Here is a 25,201-nt window from a genome sequence, read left to right on the forward strand (position 1 = left end):
ATCGGCAACACGACCTAATTTTCATGAGTGACTGTGACTTTGGACGTGAGACAGGTCGCTTCCTTCGTACCTTAAAAATAACAGTTTGCATGTTACTCCTAACGCTAACATGGAACATACTTTGCTGGAGCAGTAGGTATTTTGGACGCTAGGTGAAGACAGAATGACATCTTTGCACACATCGTTACGACCCAAGTTCTCGATGCCGCCTACCAATAACACACTCCGGAGAGATGTCATTGCTGATCTATTGAACCTGTGAGCCACCTCACATGCACTTTGGTCTTTGCTATTTGTAACAGAATAAGGTTATTCCATACCTGCCAACAGCTTTTTAATGTCAACTGTTGTCATTCCAAGTGAAAGGCATGGGAGAGAGAAACAGGAAGCAAAATTGACATTGATAAGAAAACATGTCGCTTTTGATAGACTAATACCAAAAAAGGGCTCAATTTCAAACACTACAAACACTACAACTGTTGGTCTGACTTGTTAACCCACGTTAGCGCTCGTAAAGAGTGCTCTGCATTGACGTATGAGAAAACTGGGGGGAAATGTAATCCTCTTTTAGGTATAAAGTTTAAAAATACGCTTTTCTAAGGAATTGGGGCAGTGTTATAACGGGATTTTCATGACAATTAGACAATTTTATTGACATACAGTAAGCTGCTGCCGTTTACTTGGTGGAGGATACTGAGCATGCCAATCACACAAGTAGAAGATGACAATCACGATATAGGTGTACTTGCCTAACTGAGAGTAAGGTGCAGACTGCGGCTCAAAGCTGCATCCTATAAAGAGATACTACACATCAAAGCTATGAAGCGGCAACCAGGTGGATCAACAGTATTTGTATACACTTAAAAAGCACCAGCTGAAAAGAGTCACCAGAGGCCTGATTCATGAAAAACCAAAGCCCTTTTTATATTAGTTAACTTTGCTGGGTAAAAATGGTTTCTCTTGCTCTTTCAAAGCGAAAAGTGCATTTTTTTTCCATCTAATAAATCCTCCCCAGTGGATTCTAAACTATACAGCTTAAGTTTTTATCAGCCCCCAAGCTCAATCTTTTCCACTGAAGTTTCCGTATTAAAGAGAAAGCTTACTGTTTAAAAATGGGAAAAATTCGGGGCTGGAGGAAAGCAAAATAAATAAATAAATAAATAAATAAATAAATAAATAAATAAAATAAAAGTAAGAAAAATTCATCCAATTGAGAAGGAGAAATCACTGGATCTTGATAATAATTCTGTTCTATATCACTATTCCATGCACTTCTAACTCTGGTGGGAACCAGAAGACCTTTGTCGTGACTTGGGCCCAAGTTAAATGACACGTATATGTGTGACTGAACATAGAATGTATATGCTAACAAAAACATCTGATAATTTTTAATAATGACATGAATTAAATGTAGTGAAACAAATGACTTCATCTCCTTCTTAGATCATTTTTACTACATCAGTTCTTCTCACCTAAGGGAGGGGAGGGGGCTCTCGTGGAGGTAGGATGGTCTCAGGGAGATATTAGAATCACCTGTGGAACTTTTCCACCCCTCCTTCCTCAAGATCTGGATCCCATGAGAAGCTGGACTGGGTGGTCTTAAAATGTTCAAAGGTGTATGAACTATAGTTTCAAGTGGTGTTGGGGACTGATCTGGAAAATGTATTTTTGATGAGCGCTGGGGTATCCCCTAGAGGGGATCATTTAATTTTTTTTTTTAACTCTGTAAGGCCTTTATACACTAATTTCTAAAACAACTGAAGGATAATACACTGAATTAAAAGAACTTTAGAATTAATACAGCAACTTACTATAAAAAAAGGACTAATGATTGAATCAAAAAACAAAACTGAAAGGTATGTCCTTACTTTTGTTTATTTTACTCTGGGATGAATTCACATACAAAAGAATCATTTTCTCCTAACTCATGGCTGATTTTTATGTTTAGCTTCTACCGATTATCACTTTAAACTTCCTATTCACAGGTTAGAGCGTAGTGAGGACTGAACACAAGGAGTTTTAAAGCTGAATCTCATATCCCGCTTTGGAAATGAATTTATAGAATCTGAATAGGGCTTTTAAAAATTTTAAATGAATCATGCCTTCTGCAAGTCTTTTTCAAAACGTTCTGAAACGTTCAGCGTTCTGAAATCTTTTTACGCTATTGAAAACATACCACCATACATTTAAGAGTCGATGGTACAACTAGAACAATGCTGTTAAATACAGCCATCACATCTCCCCCGACCCACATTTCATTTTATTCTTGAGACAATATACATTACAAAGACTATAACAGTATTTCAGTACATTGGACACAAGTGAAAAGAGTTCCATAACAAAGCATGTTCGAAAGCCAGTGGTGCACAGAAAAACAATAAGAAACGTAAAAGCACAAAGAAAAATGTCATTTTAAAGAGAGCTTCAAGTCCCTGCATCCTTTTTGCACTGTCATGCTGTGGCCTTCTTCATTCCAGGATGTGGGATGAGCAAAAAGAATAAAATAAAAAACAAAAGAAACCTTTGGAAATGTGAAATGTGCATCACGTGTATCCACGATTACAATATAGTCCTGAAGAGATCAAATAGGTCTGCATCTTAGATGTTTTAGGATTCTGTTGGCCAGACAGTCGACTGCACAGTAACGCATGTCTAGCTTCCCTGAAATCAACCTAAAGCCCTGTCACAACCTGCTTGGCTGTGGGAAACTTGGGGGAAGCCAGCCTTAGCCACGACTTGGATCTTTGGCCCTTAGGCCGGTTAAGGGTTTCTAATTTGGCTAGTGATGGTCCCTGCCCGTGGCTAGGAAAAAGTCCGCCATGAGCGGGGCTGTCCGACCAGTGAGCACAGGCTTTTGCAGAAAATACTTTCATATCTGCTCTCTGCTTTGCCTGCCTTGTAGGATGCATTCTGCTGTTGGTGTGTTTTTACTTTATTTTTTCAATAAAGATCTCTTGAGTCTATGTTTAATCAGACCACTGCGGGCTGGATGCACTGATCCAGTCTCCCAGACACAGCTGGTTTCCTGGATACAGCAGGGTTGCAAACCTCCAGACTGAGGCCACAGCCTCCACTCAGCCAGCGCCTCTGCCGTGCTGTGCCACTACGTGGGATGACAGAGCGGGTCATCCTTGGCGGTACCAGCGGGTGCAAAAAGAACAACTTCACTCGTCACTTTCCAATGCCACTGGACATTGACCACAGCTCGATGGTCGGGCCTTACACCACACAGACAAGAACGCCACAAAGCTCCAGCATCCAAATGCTCCTCATACGGGAAGCAGGCCACAGACAGAGAGACTAGCTCATTGCCCCTCTCCATGCACATGAATGGCAAGAACAAAACAGGTATTTTGGAGATGCCATCAAGGCACAGAGAGATCAAGGGGAAAGATCAGACGAGCTCAGCTCACCCGGTGCATTGAGAGACTGCAAAGAAGAATGCAAGCTCAGCTGGTGGGGTGAGGATCGTAAATCAAAGTAGGATCTCCCGGGAAAGCTGGGTTGTAGATTAAGGGTGGAGGAGAAAGGACTCATTCTACGGAGCGGCAATCTTTCCGAAGGCACTGGAAAAGGGAGTGTCTGTTCTTCTGAATCTGTGTCTAGATGTAAGATCAATGCAAACTAGAGATCAGAAATCTGCTACCTGCCCGAGCACGGTTCCCCAAGACCTGCCTTACCAATGCATTTGCACAAAGCCTCATCCATCCCGCAAGTGCCACAAGGCATTTACAAAACCAAAGTGGCTTGGGGGCCGGGAGGGCATTCTTAGCAGGTCAGGACTCAAGACCAGAGGACATCTCAAACATCACAGACAATTGCTCTCATTTCTCCCAATTTTTTAGTGCTACTGAAGGCATTTTGGAAGGTTTCCTTTTCGTTAAATTTTTTAGAGTTGAATTTAGAAACTTTTAGAGGTAGATTTTATCCATTGTTGACCAAGAGTGATACTTTACCCCCTTCAGCTACCTTGGAAGTTATTACCTGCACAACAATGGCTTCTTCAAGGGTTTCTATTTAGGAGATGATGATTTTTTTTTAACCAATGCTTTGCTTTTCCATATTTTCCCCTTTCCTTACTTATATGTATTTTTCCATTTCTGAATGGATGAAATGATTTTTCCATCCTAACACAGTCCACACTTGCACTTTGAATAGGAGAGGAAGACAGGGCTGAACAAGTGATCAGGGAAGGATCCTTACCTTTGTTTCTGAATTAGGATCAGACCCCAGGGATATCACTTGGACAGCTCTGGTTTTCTAATAATAAACGGTCCGTGGGGCCATGGTGAGGTGCGTGGGTGGCAAAAATGTCTTTATTTTCAGATACTTGGGTTTGGCATGAAGATCACTAAATTACTAAAATCACTCCTTTCTCTTTTGTCAAACAATAGCTGGTTCTAGGCAGCAGGGTGGTCTGGTCAGAGATAGATGTTTTACCAATCAGGACCTTCTTAGAACACACTGTGACAATAATAATTTAAGAAAGAGAGATGGCATGATAGTAATATTCTATGTCCAAAGCCAAGGAATTATCTTTTCATTGAAAAAATAATTTTGTTTTGGTGGCCAGAGGATGCTCCTGGGAATATTTTTCTCGTTTGAGTCTGTCAGCATGCTTCTCCATGTTGAACATATCCTTGTCCTATCAAAATGCTATTGTGGGCATGTTCAAGCCAAAATAACTGGAGTGTGTGCATGTAACATGATCCTATTCGAAAAGCTCAGAACAAGGCCATTGGCTAGTTTTAACTGAATATTGCTGAGAGTCAGCCCCATTTTAGTTTCTGCATTTACCACATTAAAGTTAGCTTTTCAGGCTTTACTTTTATCCTTGGGGAATTTTTTTTAAAGAAAATTAGAAAAAGATCTCAGAGAAAAGGAACTGCTACTTAATGGAGTTAAGGTGTGGTATTCCCAATAATAAATATTCAAAGTTTCTTCTACCTAAACTTCATATAATTTGGATGACATGAAATATGTGGTCATTTCTTTGTTCAAAAATGGCAAATCAGAAATGATTCCTATTATAATTGTCTCAAGGGGGAATTAGTCTTTTAGTTTAATGGGAAATTTGAAACACAACACAGCACCACAAACTGATATGGGCTTCATTTAGGGAGAGAAGGCCATATATATGTCAGTAAAATATTTTTTGTTAACAAGAATTTGCTTGGAAATGTATTTTTCACCAGGTGGTAGCAATCAATTCATTATATTGAAAATACTTGTTGCTTTAAAAATTAAGGGAAAGGACATACATAGTGAAATGAATTCTAGAGTGTATTGAACCTTCAAGTCATCATCTGAAAACCAATGAAGAGATGTATACTGAATCCAGACCCTGGGGAGCATATCTGAGCCATCATGGAACATACTCACCTTTCCTATTCTGAGTACCGAGTTGGTGATGGCACCACTCTGTGGGGCGGGGGCTGAGAGTACTGTGGTTATTCATGGGATTAATAACTCAACACTAAAATAGTTATTGTTTTTTTTAGTCTTTTATGTGGATCCATTATTTATTGATGACCCAATTTTCCTTGACTCCTCTCACTTTTGAACTATGCCCTCTTTTCAGGCAAGCTTATTTAATACCCACATTATCCAACCATTTCATCTCCATCTTTTTTTTCCCCACCACCTATGGCCTCCCATCCCCTTCAGCTGGGCTCTTACCCCATTTTCTCTAAGGAGCTCCTACAAAAAATTTCTTACCTCATCATGAAAACTTTCCGAATGAATTATGAGAGGGAGAGTGTTTTCCACCTGATCCCAGCCAGACTAAATAAGCAGTGCCCCTTTATGCCCTCCCCCATGGGCACACAGTACAAATGTTGGGTCAGTTGCCTGTAAATCATCTATGTTACTTGATATTATCTTAGATTACAGGAGTCTCAGAGGAAGACGCTTGATCACATCTGAGGAGCACTCATCAGGCTTCCCCTTGAAATATCCTGGGTTGAGGAACTCATTGCCTCTGGGCAGTCCCCTCCAATTTACAGTTATTGCTTATATTCGTCTGGATATACCCCTTTGGGAACTCCACTTGTCAACTGTAGCCTTACTATCTGGGACCAAGATCACTAGTTCTTCAAGTATTTGACAGCAGTCACCAATCCCCTTTATTATCTTCCCTTTTCTGGGCTAAAAAGAATCTATTTCCAGCCCTTTTTCTATGCTATGAAATTCAAATCTTAACTCTCCTTGTCTTGCCCCACTGGACATATTCAAAAACATGAACCAAAGACACCAAGACAAGATTGGGTATAGTATTCCCACCCCCTGGTTTAGTCAAGTCACACAACTCACAATGAACATACACACAACTACCCATGGGTATATTCTATGTTATACCCATGGGATGCAGGAAGGCTACATCCCACTTCCTCACCTCCCCTTGAAAGCACAACTATTGAGATATTGAGATCTGGAGAAGGCTTCTGAGCCATTAACGTTCTCTGAGCCAAGACAAATAGGAACATAGGAACAGGGTTTATCCCCCCCCCCGCCCCGCCAAATACATGATACAAAAGCTGTTTCAGGTCATAGCTAATATTTGGGATTACTATTATTAATTTTTAATGTATAGATCACTAGAGAAAGACAAGTAGCACCTTAAAAGATTCTGAATGTCCTGTCATGTTTCATGACATGCAGTGATCCTGTCTGCTGAACAGTTTTGCTGAGTAAAAGCAGCTTATCAAGGAAGACCAATGGGAAGAGTAGTAGAATGCCAGCTGAACACTGGTGTGGTCACTCTAGGCACAGCTGTAACTGGGGTGGGGACGGTGCTCATAATGGGAATGTGTCAAGGCACACTTTCCATCAACTTGGTCAATGGCTACCATTTTCCTCTTGCCCTTGACTAGACTGCTTTCCCTTTCCACTCGGGACTGGCTGGATTCTGGAGTCGAGGCCCATGCTTAAAAGAAGCCATCAAAAATTATCAAAACAAAGGTCAGCTGGGGATCACACTTATTATTTACTGACTTTTGGGTTCAAGGTGAAAAAAGGATGTTTAGGTGATGTACTCCTGTTTGGCTAACAGTACATACTTCTTTTATTTGTTTGTTAGTTAACATTTATTGAACACCTACCATGTGCCAGACGTTGTATTAAAACTGAGCAGCTAGGAAACAGGAACTTGGAGAGAGAGCTGACCATACGAAAAAGAATAATTTAGAGAAAATCTTCTAGGGGCAGAATTTCTTGACTGATTCCAACATGTACTGAGTACGAAAGATTTCTGTGGTGTGGTAGAATATTTTGGAAATATTCCTCACCAGTCTGTGAGGTGTTATTTTTGGAATTCAAAGAGAAAAAGCAAACCAACAGGACTTCCTTCTGACAGCGTATGCTAATGCAGCTTTCTTTGTGACTGGTAGAATTCTTGGTTATCTTTTTGTCTGCTCGGGAATGGCTTTATAACTCAGGCAGCCCCTGGGTGCTGGTCCAGCAAGACAGTTGTATTTCAAAGCCCAGTAAGACAAGATTATGTCAGTAAGAACTGCACAAGCAGCATTAAAGATGAGTTTCAGTTCAATTATAAACCAGTTGTAAAATAATTTGCTTCTGTTGGGAAGATTTTAAAGAGACGAATGAAGGAGGCTGAGTCTCCTTAAATGATCTAATAAGCATCCAAAGGCAAAATTACGTCCAACTGGTACGTAAGTTACAACGAAAGGTGGAATTTTAAGCTCTCTTAAGTGTGGCATTAACTGCAGTTGAGAAGTGAGAAACAAAGCTGTTTTGAAAAAATTCCTTTTAAGAGAAGAAATAGTCTCTTGGAACACCCCTGGGACAGCTGCATACTCTGTCACCAAATCCTCCACTCCAATTTAGAATACCATGGCATTATTTATAAGTAACTACCATCAGAAGAACTAAAAATTCTTGCATTTCAAATAGATACAACAGATTCCAAAGGACTCATCTGTTCCCCAGAGTGTCAACAGCAAAGCATATTCCCCTGAACCAAAGATAGGGTCTGGATCCAATTCAGTTCTATGGAAAAATTCAGGAAATTCCCTGGGATGTCAAGCATGTTGTCAAAATTAAAAGGAACAAAGTATCCCTCTTTTCTGGGCTCTGAAAACTAGCATGCCTCTCACTTTGGATTTTGTAAAATCTACCCGAATTTGTTCAGGTATGATTTACCTACCTTGAGGATTTTGTCTTGGAAATGCACATTCTTCTAACTAAATAATGTTTTGGGAGCTCTGATGCTCTGAATCAGGAAAAATAAAGCAGAGGCATAGGAAAAATGATCTCTGGTGGACAGTATATTCTTCCCTATATGATCCTTTATCAACTATTTTCTATTAGTGTTGAATTCTCCGTATCATAGGCAGATCTTTAAGACCTATTAAGACCCTTGCAGGAGGCAGGAGGTGTCTTTTCCTGTTCATAGCATTTTCTGAAACAGTTAACGGATTTCAGCAGTAATTTTGAAGAGAGAAACCATACAAGAAATCCAGGGGTACAAATTGAAAAGAACTTGGAGGTTATCTGCTCTAAGTCTATAGTTTTGGAGACAAAAATAAAAACAAAACAAACCCCCCTCCAAACCAAGAAACCCCTCCCAACACTCCCCCCAAACACAACAACAAAATAAAAACTCCTGAAATCCAGAGAGGTTAAGGGACACATCCCAAGTCACACTGCCTGCTGTGGTAGAACAGGATAGGGACCCAGGCAGGATCAATTCCCGGGGGAAAAAATTTTGGAAGTGACAAGGCCATTGCTTCTCTTTTGTGCCTTGGAAATGCATAAAAAGTAAAGTTTATGCCACGGGCTATGGGCACATTCTGGTGGTCTCAGGGGTGACCAAGGTTTGTGCAGATGAACCTAATATCATTCTTTAAATCCTGAGCCATATTGAGTGAGGGTGAATCTTTCTCCTCTAAATGGAGCAGTTCTGTGGACTGGGGTGGTAGGGATTGAAATGCAACGCATCATCCTCCCCTTTGGAATTTTGGTCATGGGGAGTGGTGAGCAGAGGAGTTCCCTGTTGTTCTTCTGAGATTGGATGAGGTTCTTCCCCACCTCCCCCCACAAGGTTACAGCTTCTCTTGGGCGGGGGTGGTTTACTACATCAGGGTTTAAGAGTGCAGTACTTACGTTGCTCCAAAATCACTATAAAATATCTGCAAAGAGATTTTGGACAGATGCATCTGGGGCTATCCTGGGGCCATATTCTGTTTATACCACAGAATATTCTTTGGGTTATTTCTTTCAATGTGTGGGAGAAGGAGCTATCACATTGGAAGGGGTAGTGTGATGCTAATAGTCTAATAGGGGAAAATAAGCATTTTAATTTTACGAATAACATCTTCTATGCCCCCTTTTAGAAAGCATTTTCTAAGATGTAGTTTCAAAAATCCTAACCCTTTTATTGTCATTAAGGAAGACGATCCTGAAGTGTTAGGGAGGTGATTCCTGTGGACATTCAACTAAGAAGATGCTTGAGAACATCTTGTCCAAAGCCCGATTCTCCATTTATCACCGTTTACCTTCTCTCCAGTTTCCTCACAGTTGAGATCTGGAGGGCTGAAGCTTTTGCCAATAAAGGGCTCTGTGGTTTCAACCAGAACAGAGCTCCAAGTCCCAGACCTCATTTGGTAGGGTCTTTTAAGGACCTTGCAGATCTGGCTCTGACATTCCTTTTCTTTCCCAAGCAGCCACCTGTCACTGCAAGCCAAGAGCATGTTCTGATCCCAACAGGGGAGAAGGGCCTCTCTAGGTGAATGCTTACCCTGGGGAGGGAGGGTGGGGGGGTGAGAAAGTGGAGATGCAGAGACAGAAGAAAAGGACAGGACCTGAGTAGGAGCTTAGATCTGATGCTGGAAAGGACAGCCTCTTCACACCTCCTTCTTAAAGGAAGAATGTTATTTTTTTCACCAAAATTCTAACATGACTCTTTGAAAGTGTTAGAGTCCGTTTCTTGCTGGGGTTTCTGGATGAACACATGAGGCAGCTACATAATGCTGCTTCATTTGGACAAGATGTTTTCACCCACTTAGCAAACAGACTTAGGATAGATTTCCCTATTTCCTTCCTTTTAGCTGAGTGCAAATAGCACTCTTCTAATGTCAGCACCGAAGTGCACTGTGCTGGGCAGTGCAGGCTGGAAGGCCAGGGTCTGACATGTCACTTAACCTCTCAAAGGCTCAATCTTCCCAAAGGGAGGATGAGATAATAATCATAATACTTCCTCCTAGAGTGTGGTAGGTGCAGTAATGGCTTGCCCCAAAATGTCCATGTCCTATAATCCTTGGAATTTGTTACATTACATGGCAAAAGGAGCTTTGCAAATGTAATAGGGTAAGGATTTTGAGTTGGAGAGATTATCCAGATGGGCCTAAGGTAATTACAAGCGTCCCTATAAAAGGGAACCAGGAGGCCCAGAGTCAGAAAGAGATTGGAAGACACTACATTGCTAGCTTTGCAGATGGAGGAAGGGGTCGTGAGCCAACAATACAGGTGGCTTCTAGAAGCTGCAAAAGGAAAGAGAACAGATTCACCTCTAGAACTACCTGAAGGAATGCAGCCCCGCTGATACCTCACTGTTCGCCTAGTGAAATGCATTTAGGATTCTGACCTCCAGAAGTGTAAGGTAATCCATTTGGGTTGTTTTAAGCTACTGAGTTTGTAGTAATTTGTTACAGCAGCGAAAGGAAATTAATACACAGGGTAAATCTGGAATATTGCAGCAACTGAACAGCAACTGCATTAGCAGTGGGCACAGAGGTATAGTCTAAAGTCTTTATAGCTGTTTTAGGGTGAACAGAAAAAATTCCTGGTTTTTCTTTAGGACCTTATAGTGAAACATAGAATGGATAGTTTTTATACAGTTCTTCTACTGGATTTCAGTATCCTTAAAAATATTTGCTGGCTGTCATTTTTCATGGAATCTTTTAGTGGACAAGGAAGAAAGTTCTTAGAAGCTTGACACAAAATGAGACCGAGTTTATTGCAATAGTTTTCTGACTGTATTTTGTATTGTGATTCCATAAAGCCTTCTGAGATATACCTAATACCCATTACCAAGGGTTCCAGGTAATATACTGACTTCTAAATGTTAGATGGAAATATTTTTACAATTCATTATATGCTTTCTTTCTTAATCAGAACACAAGGTCTTAATCAGAACACAAGCCGCACCATGCTATCTTTTGACTTTTTTGTGTGTGGGGGGGTTCTGTTCTCTGTTTTTCTAGTTACCTTCCCTGCTCACCAATCTCTCTTCTCTCTTCTAATGTGATGTTCCTAGTCTGCTGTGGTCTTCCCAAGTGGGTCATGAGCTCAGTGGACTCATGCCTGTAGTAAGAATAAGCGAGAACTGGGGGAGATCAGAGGCCCTGCTGTAAGAACAGCACAGGAGTGTCTACACCCAAACTTTGTCTTCTTTTTTTTTTTTTTGCCAATCAGAGGTCATTGTCACTTCTTGATTGTAAGATGACTATCTAGATTGCAGGGTGGATGTCTTAGTTCCAGAGAGGTGAGGTACCATAGGTTTTAGGTGCTCTGCGTCAGGTGCCATGGAGCTCAAGGAGGAGGAGGAGTGGAGCCCATAAGCTCTGGGGCAGGGGCCATGCCTCGTTATCTTCGTGATCCTGGGCCCAGCACGGTGCCTGACACAACTGAGGTGATCAATTAATGTTTTTAAATGAATGAGGTTTCGTTATCATAGTCAGCTCAAGGCCGATTTTGAAGTTTTTGCCTTGCATACAGTTATTCCTTGTGTTTGGGTTTCTGTCTGTCTGTCCATCTGTCTCTCTATACTCTGGGAAGTCTTCCCTCCTTTTTGGATCATATTCATTTTCCCTGCAATATGTTGTAACTTATTACATGTAGCTATTAGATGTAAAACAATCAGAATATGATTTCTATGAAAATATAAACTTAAAAAGCCCTGTTTTAGGTACACTTTTACTTTTAGGGGGGCTGCTTGTTAGTCAAAATTAAACTCTAAATAGCAGAATTAAGATGATTTTAAAAAATGGAATGATTCATACGTTTCTGGTGTAAAATCTATCTGGAAAGCAATTGAGAAACACAGATCAAGGGCCTTAAAAGTGTTCATGCTTCTTGGTCTGGTAATTCCAATTCTAAGAATTTGTCCAAGGAAGATAACAAAGATTTGTGTGGGAGAGTATTGAAAGACTCAGAGGTGCCACTCTTCATGTTCTCACTCCCCTGAAGGACTCCCATCTCTGCTAAGATTGTGTGAAGCCATTCCCCTCCCTGAGAGGGGGATCAGAGAGAAACCCTCTCTTTTCAGCCAGCTAATAGTCATAGTGAGTTATTTGAGCCCCAGGAATGTTACCTTTGGTCTATTTCATTTTCTCTCCAGATCAAAGAAAAAGAAAAAGGTAAGTCTGTTTAGATAGGTAGAGGGAAAATAGGGAAAAATAAATAGGAAAATTTCCTATTCTGTTCTCAGCTTCATCTTAAAAAAAAATTCTCTTTCAGGAGTAGAGTCTCTAGACAGAATAAGCCCCAGAACTATGTGGGAAGAAGGCCTTGTTACATAATGGATATTCTTCTGCAGATGGTTTCAAAGACTGTGACACAGCCATGATGGCTATTAAATGGATTACTTTAAAACTATATACAACTGGGGTTGTGGGCCTCATTTTAAAATTTCATTAAGATTCTTAATTGCTTACAGTTATATTTCTTCTGAAGTTAGGGTAATTTGGTTGAGATCGGCAACTGGCTTTATGTGCATGGCTGTCTTAGATACATTCCCAAGAACTCTGCTTTCGGGGAACTAATCACACTTGAACTCATCTGATAATGCATTTTCCTTTCCTTTTCCCTTTTAATAACACATTCTTTATAATTTCCATTGAATTAAATTATTTTTCATTGTTTTCCTGACTGATTCCCAGATACAAATTATGTCTTCCTGCTAGTCTCCTTTCCTTCCTTCACAGTGGTAATAATAACTTGAAAATATGTAACTAGTTGTGTGTCTATTAAGGCCTGTCTCTCTTCCTAGACTGTGAGCTCATCCAAGCAGGGGGGACATCGGCTCACCCCTCTACACCCACGGTGTAGCACACAGTGAGCCTTTACCAAACACGGCCCAGTAAGTAGATGAACAAACAGAACTGCTTCTGGAAAAAATGATCAGCATTTATAACAACGTGGACATCTGATCTCCCCTGCATAATGTCACAACCTGTAAGTCAGCAGATGGTTTTATGATCATTCAAAGAATATAAGTGACAAGTGGTTTAAATCTCGGACTAAATGCATGTACATACAAGCGAGACTTGCTATCACGTATGAATTGGACCCTTCTGTAATACAGACATTTGTTTCGAACTTTGGGAAAGGGTTAGCTGTTGCTAAGAAGACCGCAAAACATCTTGTTACAGTAGAAAAGCCGAAATGAACCGCCACGCCATCCCCAAGAGCAGCAAAGAAAACAAACTTCCAGAGCAAACCTTTCCAGGAACTGTAGGAAGGAAGATTAATGGAGTATTATATAAGTTCAGTTAATGTATTGAACCCTGTCAGTGCCATTTTTCTCACTGATTTCTAAAAAAACAAAAAAATATATATAATTTTTTAATTCTATAGGCTTTCTCTATTGTTACAAGGTTGATCAAATCTTTTTTTTTTTTTTAATTAGCTATTCATTATATATTTTTTCTTGCTTTCTAAACCTTGTCTCACCATGTGAATGAGTTAGAATGAGGGAGGAACAAATAGAACAAACCAAAGTTATGGAGAAAGTATGTGTGTGAACTTTATTTCATCATGAGAAAATCACTTCTGTGCAGTAACAGAGAATACTGATATATCTACACGATGATAAGGTTTTCTTTGTATTTAGATACATACCTTATATTTGTACACAATATATAAAATTCATGGAGGAAATTAATTTCTACAGTACAGTTTCTTTGTTGGAAGAGGACTTGTTCCGTTAGTTTCGTTTAGAAAATGACCCCCAGTCCTGTGCCTGTGGTACCAGGGATCGCAGTTCCAATCCTGTAATTTATTAGACACCATAATCTTATGAACAGTAAGAGAAACTGAGAAACTACATCCTCCTGCAGGATGAAAAGAGAAACATGAATGCTCAAGCTGCTATGCTAGTAACTGATTTTAGCGGAAGAATATGATTTCCATGATATATTATGAATAGAAATAGTAGGTCTCATGATACATATTAGCAACATTGCTGCAAACTGTCTCCCTGCTCTGACGGCATGCACTTCACTCTTCAATCAAACCGCCTGGTACGCACGTGGGAAGCGAGGCCATCCTCACGAAGGGCCTTCTGCATGGCATGTGGGCAACTCTTGGAGGGCTTTAGCATTTAGCAATGGGACTCGGGAAAAGAGGCAACTGCTCTCAGGCAGAGAGGTCATCCCAGAGGGAAGTTGCTAAAGGGGTCATTCGGGAGGCTGTAGCTACCGCATCCCTATAACCCGATGGGAAATAGGTCGTGCGGGCATGTTTCCTTCAGCGAATCCTTCTCTTTGAATAGCATCCCTCACAGACTTACCACTGCTCCCCAAGCACGGTTTTTACGGCTAGGGGCCTGTCAACCTTGCTGTGGGATTTGAAGTTGTGCTTGTTTTTAACCATGTGAACCATTTAAAGGGTGATTGGCGCATGCCAAGGTTTGTGGGAAGTGGGAACAAAACACCACCACAGTTCTTTGAGCTAACATCTTGAATTTGAACAAAATCAACACACTTGGTTCTGCAGAGGGAAGTTATGGGGAATGCCAGTGGGGGTGACTTCTATGATTAAAATGACACCCAGAAGGTCTGAAAATGCTCTGGCACCGACCACAATCACCTCTTCATAGGTTTAATTTCATGTGCTGTGATTGCTTTTAAAATGAAAATGTTAAAATCCTCAGAGGTTATACCTGGTCATCAAAGGCAAGCGCCTCTTCCGAGAGGAATGGCTTGACTCTGATGACCAAAATATTTACAGTATGGCCAAGAAGTGAAAGTTCTCTGGGGCTTGACCTTGTACAGTGGCCCTTGGTGGCCTAACCCAGCCTAGAGGGACGGGCAAAGGTGAAAATGGCGAGGTAATGCGGAGTTGCTGGTCATTTCCTGTTTGGTGCCCACAGGAAGCCTCAGTCCTGGCGCCGCCGGCCTCGGCTTTGGCCGTGAGATGGAAGCGGTCCGCGCTGGGTAAGCCAGGAGTGGCCGACAGGCCCTCTCTGAACAGCTCTAGCACCCCACACCCATCGGAAACATGTTCAGTCACACAAATCCACAGCTGGAAACAACCTCGGCCCCACCCTCAGAAACAGGCAAGCACTACAAAGCAATTTAGAATCATCTGGGTAAAATTGGCAAGTGATGTGTGTCGTGGAGAAAGGGAGCCTGCCCTAGAGCCTAGATACATTTGTTTCACACACCGGGGGGACATTCAGGCCTTCATTTTTTTCAGCTTCTTCAACTGCAGCTTATTTAGAGTGTTATCAAAGGAAGCCGACGCCCCAGGCCATTTGAACTGCCGCTGTGGACTCTTTGGTTTGATCACATCCACATACCATGGGCTCTCTAACAGCAGGAGAGGAACAGCGGCATTGTGCCAGAATGCAGAGCAAGTCATGGAAACACTTCAGAAAGTGGGCAGTGGTGGGGTTACCTCCGGGCTTGCCAGCCACTTTAGATGCCTCGCAGTTCTCGCTCGGAGGGATACTGCTGAAGGGCCTTACCCTCAGACGTTTGGAGGACCAGGGTCTTGCTGTACTGGCTCACTCCTGTTTTGTTGAAGGCCTTGATGCGAGCGTTGTATGTGCTGTTGAAGTGAAGACCGTCCACGGTGCACATCGTCTCCTTTCCAACATACACTTCCTGAGGGTCAACAAATAACAGGCCACGATTTAATGCCAGCCCTTGTGAGGGGTGAGGGATGCAGTGTCGCTCAGTGGTCAGGAGCAAGCATTTTGGTGGCAGCCTGATCTGGAGTCAAATCCTGTGGGATACTAAGCTATTTAATTGACTTAAAAAAAATTTTTTTTAAGATTTATTTATTTATTATTTGAGAGAGAGAGTGAGAGCATGGGGAGGGGAGGAGCAGAGGCAGAGGGAGAAGAAGAGAGAGAATCTCAAGCAAACTCCCTGCTGAGCGTGGGGCCTGTTGCGGGGCTCAATTTCACGACCCATGAGATCATGACCTGAGCCAAAACCGAGAGTTGGATGCTTAACCAACTGAACCACCCAGGCACCCCTAATTGACCTTTTTTTTTTTTTTAAAGATTTTATTTATTTATTTGACAGAGATAGAGAGAGAGAGCACAAGTAGGCAGAGAGGCAGGGAGAGGGAGAAGCAGACTCCCTGCTGAGCAGGGAGCCCGATGCGGGACTCGATCCCAGAACCCTGGGATCATGACCTGAGCTGAAGGCAGCTGCTTAACCAACTGAGCCACCCAGGCGCCCCCCTAATTGACCTTTTTAAGTCTCAGTTTGCTCATATGTAAAATGGGGACAATAATACCCAGTTTATGAGGTTGCTAGGATGATCATATAATGAGGTCACGTGTGCAAACTGTTGAACATTGTACCTTATATTTAGCATGGGCCTGGCACCTTAATGAATGGTAATTACTAGTGGTTAGGGTTTAAAAAATTAAAATTGGGTGCTTATAGTTAGCATTATGCTTATTATTATTAATTTGGCATTTACACATACATTATTATACCTACCGAGCTCTTTATCCATCAGCATGATTTGTAAAAACTGGTTGGGTGGTTGGGACCACTTAGAGGGTGGTCTCTATGCTGTGTCTATAACTCCACTGGTAACTTTAGGAACTGTCACAAAGATGACACTCAGAGTCACAGGAGTATAGGTTTTATCGTGGTGCAGAGGGAAGGGGGAGGAAACAGGGGCGGGAGGAAGAATGACATTTCAAAGGCTTAAAATAAATTGTAGCATAATGCATCTTTAGCATAGGTTAGGCATGTGCCTCCCTCTTTAGCTGTAGGCTTCTGCAACATTATGCTGATGTAATGAGTAAAAATAATTTTTATTCAAAGCACAGCCTTAAAATGATAACTCTCTGGTGGGATACTAACCAGACTGGGGTCTGGGATCCTGGCATGCTAAGAATTTTATATGATGGATTATCTAACTGACTCTTAACAACAATGCATGTGGTATGTGTTAATATCACCCCCATTTTACAAATGAGGTCCTGAAGGCTCAAAGAAATGAGAAATGGGCAGTCACATGGCTAAATGGTGGAGTCCGGATCTGAGTGCAAGCAGCTGGACTCCAGAGCTTGTGGCCTGCATGGGCCTTCTCTTCAGAAGGGGAGGGCAGTTTCTATTCAGAGACTCCTTCGTCCATCTTTGACGGTTCAAGGAGAATGCAGGCCTCAGTTGAAGGGCAGGCAGACCCTGCCAGGATGGTCTGGCCTCAGGAGAGGTGGGGAAGCTTGGCCTGAGACCCCACCATGGGTCCTCTGAGGTGGTCCCTGGCTTTGGTTAACAAGTAGCAGATGCTCTACTTACCCGGAACTGACCACCATTGCCGTCATCCAGCTCCAGAATGTAGCCTTCGGCAGGCACCGTGGACAGGGGTGGCTGTTTCCAGGACAGCGTAGCGCTGTTGTTGTGAGTACAGCACTCCTCCAGCTGCAGGATGGGGGTTGCTGGGACTGGAGAGGAAGCTAAACAGAAATTAGTGTAACCCTGGCTTCTGCTGAGTTGCGAACATTTCAGGATCTTGGAATGAGAAACATCCCCCTGATCAACACGAGGCTCGACTAAGTAGCTAGCCCATGGGGGACCTGAACTGGATCCCTTCCAGAGTCTCTAGGAGTGGGACTGGGTCCTGAGCTGCTGTGCTGCCTTTTCCCAAACTCGTGGTGGCACTTCTTACCTTAACTGTTGGGGAGACAATTGCTCTGTTCTCACCCCCTTGAGCACCGAAGACATCATACTTAAGGGAACTATTTTAATAGGGGATGGGTTTCCAGCCCAGCCCACTAAAGCCCATGTAACCCATAACATGGCTGAAAAATGTATCATAAAATTTATTCTGAGCCTTGGCCCCCAGTGTATAAACTTGGAACTGCCTATTCTGAGCAGTTTGTTTGTTTTACCAGTGATTCTACTCAAGGTCTTGTGCGCGTAAGTAGCTGCAACAGTGGATTTTTGAAAACTTAGTACTAAGGGACATAAAAACAGTGATTTCTCCATTTCAAAACTTCTGAGGAACTTGACCTCATTCTTTCATGGTAGCTATGCTAGCTCAGGTCCACTCTCTGCAGGTGCAGAACAGCCAACTGTGAGCCTGGAGGGTAGTATGGGAGCAGAAGGGGCCCAGCAGGGGAGGGTCAAGGTGTCCTTGTGACTTTGTGAGAATCTGCCACAGTACTACTGGTCACAACATGCCCCTGTCCCCATTTTGTGCTGGGGGTCTTTTCTATTACTTCAAACTGCAGAGCGGTTGAGCCTTCAGACACATAGACATAGAACTGTTAGGTACCAAACAATCCCAGTTCCTAACATATGAACTCAATGTATGTATTTGGGAGCAGTGTTTTTACCAACTGTTTAAAATTTTTTTTTTTTAGCACCAAACCATTAATTTATTTTTGTATCACTTTAACAACAGGAGAGAACAGTTTGGGCCGCATCCAGGGACATTTAAACGAACAAATGTTAATTATGGAACGCCTGGTATGCTGTACCGAAATTGGACTCTGTGTCATTCATCAAATTATCTGCTCCCTGCCATCACCTCAACCCCAAAGATGGTATATTTAATAGCAGTTTAGGAAACAGGTTCTATGATGGATAAGCTAAAGAACAATAGCAGTGATCAGAACACAAGAGATGCGAAGGTGAGGCAGGTCAATTATGCTTAAGAAAAGACTTTGATACAAGAAGACCATGCTGGACAATTACGATGAACTCTAAAAAACAAACTGAGGGTTCTAGAGGGGATGGGGGTGGGAGGATGGGTTAGCCTGGTGATGGGTATTAAAGAGGGCACGTTCTGCATGGAGCACTGGTGTTATACGCAAACAATGAGTCATGGAACACTACATCAAAAACTAATGATGTAATGTATGGTGATTAACATAACATAATAATAAAAAAAAAGAAGACCATGCTGGAGTTACTAGAGCAAACATAACAAAATCAAAATTATGACCAGATAATTGGAGGTGGTGAGTGTAGGGACGGAAATCATGGTTCAGATTTCAATGGCATAGGGTTCAGTTGGTCTTATGAGAGAAGAGTGGCTTCTATAGCCTCAGAGGTCCCCGAACATCCAGAATTGGAGGAAAGGAGATAGATTCATTGCCTTGTTCAAGAAATAGACTACAGGATCGGATGGGAAGGGGAGGAGAGAGAAGACGTAACTCCTAGTGATCATCTACCCATAAACAGGCATCACCTAAAAGTTGTAATTGGAGGGTTAACTTCAGGTCATCACGTATTAGGAAACCACTTGGTCATTAAACATTTTTCCCTTATAAAAATAATAAATTTTAACATATTAACTATGGAGTAAATTATGATGAGTTTAAGCAAGCCATTCTTCAAAGGGCTTCTAGAGACATGGAATGATTCTCCCTGGGGATATTTGCTCTGAGCTGTCCTTATGAATCAGAACCTACCATAAAACAACCTATTCCTTGGACTCTCTTTATTTCATTAGCTCCCCCATCAATCTTCATTTTCCCTTTGTTCATGTCTCAGGCAAGTCTACATTTCATCAATTTTAAAATCAAAGAATAAGATCACAAGATGGTTTCAACTTGAATCATGCAAATGCTTGCAATGTCTCCGATAAGTAACTCAAATTTCCTTGTATAGGCATAGGTATAATTAACAGATTAATTGAAATACATGGTGTCATGTGTAATTAAAACATGGGAACTTCATTTGTAAGTCCTCAGTGGATACACTTTAAAAGACCAAAAAGATAATAAAAAGTCTAACCACTCATAATCTTCAGATTTTAATATTGTCTAGAACTTAAATTAAGCAAACAAAAAAGTGAAATGAGGGAGGGAGAGAGAATGGAGAGAGAGGGAGGGAAAGAGAGAGAGAGAGAGAGAGAAACGAAAATGAAGGACTATAGAGACATTTGCATGTCTAAATCTATTTCTTGATGTGCTCAGAATTATTTTTTCTGTTTCCTTATTTACCCCAAAGTGACGTGGCCTATAAAAGGCAAATGTGACAAAATTACAGCTTCTTCAACAAAGACTAAGGCTGACATTTTAGAAAAATAGATTTTATAGTGGGTGTTATGTTATCCTATTTCACTTTATTAGGTACAAAATAAATGGTCTATAAGAATCCAAAGTATTTTCAAATTAACTTATTATTTGTGTTTTGGAAATGGATGGCATCACAGTTCCTGGGCTGAACTCTAAGAAATTTTTATTTTACTGAAACTTCTGTCATTGAGCTGCCGTAGCTGTCTTAACCTTAACACTTTCACCACCATTCTTGGACGTCTTTGTTTTTCCTAAAGAACCAGTTTCTCCTGACCTGATCAGAAGTCTATTGCTTAGCATTCTTTTGGCCCATAATATCAAGCTTCAGGCTAAAAATTCTCTCCTTAGTTGCAGGGGGCAACCGTTCTTACCGACTTCCTTGAAGGGGACTCGTGGAGCCTCAGCTCAAAATTAAATTCTGCAACAGTGTCTTCTTAAAGTTTTCAAATGTCTTACGTTTTTAAAGGCCATTCTCGTTCAAATTATAGCTTACATTTTTCATACTCATTTAATTTTTTTTCCCAAATCCTGCCGATTGTGAACACTCACCACGCTGCGGGATTCCTCTGTGAAAGGTCCCAAGAATGTGGCGGGGACATGTAAGGACACACGGCCTCCCACCCTGGGCGTGGAAACTAATGGTGGGTGGTGCTTTTTGAGTGCCTGGCAGTGTGCTGAGAGGTTCTACATGTCGTCACTCACGTGATGTTCACAGCACCCCCACAAGAACAGGTGCCGTTATCAGCTCTAGTTGGTAGATGAGGAAACGGAAACAGACAATTTTCACAACTACTCCGTGGCGGAGCCGGTGTCCGAGGCCCAGCAGGCCGGCCCCAGGGGCTGTGTGCATATTTGCACCACGCTGCCTCTCCAGCCTGGGTGTGTGATAACAGTGTACTGGAGGGAAGTCCCCGCGCCTCATTCCAAGAGGAATGTTTCCTTTTGCTTCCTGTAATGTGAGTGATAAAGTTCCCCGAGACTTGCTGGTGTAGATTAACGAAATATTTCACCATACATAGCATAATGCATCGATTTATCGCATCACTGTGTTGTCTACACACAGTGTGGACACGAGTGTGACACACTGGGTGTCAACCATACTTTAAAAATTGTGAAAAGAAAAGAAAGAAATATTTCACCACAAGAGCTACGGTGGTTGAGAATGCAATTCTCCTGAGTCATCTTGTCTAAATGTTCCCTGGTGGACCGTAGTTCCTTTTTGTGGTGGCTGAACAACACAAGTGGCATCTTAGGAAAGTTTATACTTTAGAGGAACAACAAGCCGTTTCTGCAAAGCTCTCATTAGTACACTGTTACAGAGAAATGTGAATGTGGGTTTTGAGGACATGCATTGCAGGTCTCCAAACCATGAACGGATCATGTGCATGAACAGATGATATGCGAGTCAGCCTGTGTGCTCATCCCCATCCCTGCCAAACCCCTGGGTGCTCTTTCTGTATGATTTATAAGAGGGTCTGTTCACATCACACCGACCTTGCCCATGACCTTGGTGCATACTCAGGGCTCTTACATTTGACATGAGTTCATAAAGATAAATGTGTTCTTAGGTGACTAGAGGCACTTAAGGGATTAACAGCCATTGGTTTATGTGTTAAAAAGGCTTCTGGGAGCATTAGGTCACTGTGTCATATCCTGGTTCAGAATGAACATGCTGGCATTTCTTTTCAGCACTGACTCATGAATCTTGGGACACTGTCTATACTTAAAACAATTCTGGGATAATATTTTTCTGGGGCTGTTTGAACAAAGGTACCAGCATTCTCCACTTAGATTTCAGTTGCTTGAGGGTGATGCAGAATCAGAAAGGGCAGATCAGTTAAATCCTTCGCTCATAAGAGAATACTTTTCTTGCTGAGTAGTAGCTGAGTAGTAATAGTTTAAAAACCAGTAACAGACCTATCTTCTTTGATATCAAGAAAAGAAAAAGGCACCTGAGATGAAATTCCAAAACCAGAGAGATGCTAGAATTTCCAGTTAAGAATGAACAGATATTTTTGTTGTTAGTTTGAGTCAGAACTTTAAATGTGTATTTTAAGTAGCTTTGAAAATATTTTAACTTTCTACTGTAATCTGCTTAGCATAAATAGGAAACATATGTTGAAGTACACGTATTATATTAATGGTCAGATTATTTTAGCACTGTTCCCAATGCTATTTAAATTTTGGCCATTCTTACGTGGATTTGGGGGTACAGTTTCTTGAGATATATTTACTGACAAGCTGTGAAAGTGCAGTGTATTAAACTGACCAAGCATATCCTATGGAAAAACACTAACACTACACCAGCCCAGCTGTGTATGTTAACAGCTATCAAAGAGGCCAGTAGGAGTAGCCTTAACTACAGCCAGTCAAGTTCTATTGCGTCATGACCTTTTGGCTTTTCCTTTCCATCAAAAACATCTGACAGATAAAAATTATTCAGAGTCTAAAGTGTACTTGTCTCTCACTGAATTAATTAAACTTAACGAGCACAAAGCAAAGCATATAAATTAACTCTGCAGAAGGATACTAATCAGCAGTAACTTAAATTAATATGAAGTGTTAAAAAGAAAAGGAAAATGGAATAATCCAGTCTCATCCCAAATGGCCTGTGAGATGAACTTCGTAAATATCTGTCTGGGATCATTTTGTGTTCCGGCTGAATTTTTGCTGAGTGTGTTCTGCGTCTTGGCCTTGAGGGCGTGTGGCATTCTCGGCCGCGTGTACAGACTTTGGTGGAGTGGACACACAGCCACGTTCACGCGTACGTCTGCGGGCAGCCTGAAGCGGCCAAGTGACACTGCTTTAGGAACGGGGTCTGTGAGGCCCAGCACGTGAGCCTGCAGTTCCCATACCAGATGAAGGGCCTCTTCATTCCAACACAATTGTTACCCTCCTGCCAATTGGCCTGGACTCCACTCTGGGCAGATGGACATGATTCAGAAGGACAGCAAATGGGGGAGGAGAAGGATCCGTCAGCTGCTGAAAGCAATTCAAAGCCCTGAGGCTTTTCCCCTCTACCTGCTCCATCACCAAGGCTAATTGGGTTGGCTCCTTTTTTTTCCCCTTCCACCAAAAGCCCTTCCATTGCCCTTTTGCGATGTATTTTCTCCTCTGAGCTATTTGTGACATGACCTTTCAATGATTTTACCTCATTGAGAGAACTGGATCCAGAGAGAGGCTGATTGAGGGGGATTTACCTAGGGCTCCATATATTACTCAGATGGCTGTATTTCACAGACCACCGTGGGGGTGTTTAAGAAAACATTTATAACAGCAAGAAAGACGTGCTGCAACAAAAAGTTAAATTTCTTAAGTTTAAGAGAGGAAATTCGGTTATTCCTCGAAGCAGCCAGTTCATAAGGCACTAATGTTATAGCACCAACCGGAAGTTGTAGGTGCAGGGTTGGGAACCTCGCTTCCTGGCTTTGAACCCCTGCCCTGACATTCACTAGCTGTGTGAATTCAGGTAACTCATCCAGTTTTCCTGTGCCTCAGTTTCCCCAGATACCTACTAGGGCGGTGAGAATAAATTGAATTAATCCACGTGAAGCACTTAGGAGAGTATCTGGTTTGGTAAACAGTCAGGAAATGCTAAACATTTTTGTTACGGCAACGAAGTACTCTTATTAACCATCTATATACTCTCTACTCCAAAAATCAATTAAGGCATCATCCCAAAGCAATACATAACAAATAAAAAATGAGAAAAGTGAAAATAAAAGCACAAAAATCCGTTAAAGGGGTGAGAGAGGTACCTGCACAGGGTACACGGATGAGTTTAGTTATGTGATGTGACTCATAAGTGCAGAGCCCTAAGACTTGCTGGGTTAGGTGCTTCTGTCTGATAAAAGGAAGCATGTCGATTTTTCTTAAAAAACAAAAATTTTAAAGCACTAAATTCTAAGTCCTTTATGTGGCTGCTTAAATTGGGAGAAGCAAAGAGCAAATCAATTTCTTCAATTTTAAAAAAGATTAGAACGTAACAAAATTACAGAAATGAAGAACAGATAGGTGGTTGCCAGGGACTGATGATGGCAGAGGGGAGGGATGTGGGTATGACTATATGACCATGATGGGGTAGCATGAGGGAAGTCTCTATAGTGGTAGCTTGATTGCAGCCATGGTTAGATGACTCTACACACCTGACAAAATGGCATAGAGTGATACGTATACATTGTACCAATGTTAGTTAATTCCTGTGTGTGTGTGCTTTTTTTTTTTTAAGTGGGCTCCATGTTGGGTGTAGAACCCAATGTGGGGTTTGAACTCAAAACCCTGAGATCAAGACCTGAGCTGAGATCAAGAGTCAGATGCTTAACCAACTGAGCCACCTAGGTGCCCTTAATTTCCTGGTTTTGATATAAGATGATAGTTATGCAAGATGGAACCAATGATGGAAACTGGGCTAAGGGTAACTGGACCTCTCCTTACTATTTTTGCAACTTCCTGTGAATGTACAAATATTTCAAAATGAAGGTTAAAAAAAGAATATTTTTCCAATGGATATTACTTACACTGCCATGAAAAGATCGTTGCATGTTTGGTTTTTTATTTTTCTTTGAAAGAGTTATTTTCCTTAAGATAATTTTAGGTTCTTGCACGTCCCGCAGCCACCCAAAAAGTCTCAAAGAGATCTTGCATATCCCTTAATCACATAAATCACATTTAACTTTTAAAAAAGTTAAAATTTATTTTAAATCTTCATTTTCCTTCTGTAACCAGGCTTGCATTTTCCTAACCAGTATTGGCAAGTCAACTCTAATCCTCTCAAATTCCCACTAATTTATGCTCAACCATTTGCTCACCACCTATCCATGTGGAAGTAGTCATTTCAGTTCTGAACTGCCTTGATTTATATCAATATTTCTGGGTTACTTTCTGTAACAAGATTTTATTTATGTACAGTGATGCGGTCTCTATCTCCTTATCTTTTTTTATGTCAGCTATTCCCTGATGTTG

General features: G+C 41.6%; 1 protein-coding gene across 9 annotated transcripts in view; it reads right to left on the reverse strand.

The window, feature by feature from the left end:
• The window catches only part of TRIM9 (tripartite motif containing 9), a 110,423-nt gene that overhangs the window by 7,451 nt on the left and 77,771 nt on the right, over window positions 1–25,201 (reverse strand). For 4 of the 9 annotated variants that reach the window (XM_032405096.1, XM_032405092.1, XM_032405097.1 and 1 more), the window contains exons 6-10: window positions 17,511–17,668; window positions 15,710–15,848; window positions 3,414–3,602; window positions 750–791; window positions 321–344 (exon numbers count right to left, since the gene is read on the reverse strand). In XM_032405096.1, the coding sequence (XP_032260987.1) occupies window positions 321–344; window positions 750–791; window positions 3,414–3,602; window positions 15,710–15,848; window positions 17,511–17,668 (552 nt within the window). The remainder of the gene's footprint in view (window positions 1–320; window positions 345–749; window positions 792–3,413; window positions 3,603–15,709; window positions 15,849–17,510; window positions 17,669–25,201) is intronic. The other 5 variants (XM_032405098.1, XM_032405099.1, XM_032405093.1 and 2 more) reach the window with 4 other exon arrangements.

Source organism: Phoca vitulina, unplaced genomic scaffold (genome assembly GCF_004348235.1).
Source record: "Phoca vitulina isolate PV1807 unplaced genomic scaffold, GSC_HSeal_1.0 scaffold7, whole genome shotgun sequence".
Classification (NCBI taxonomy): Eukaryota; Metazoa; Chordata; class Mammalia; order Carnivora; family Phocidae; genus Phoca; species Phoca vitulina.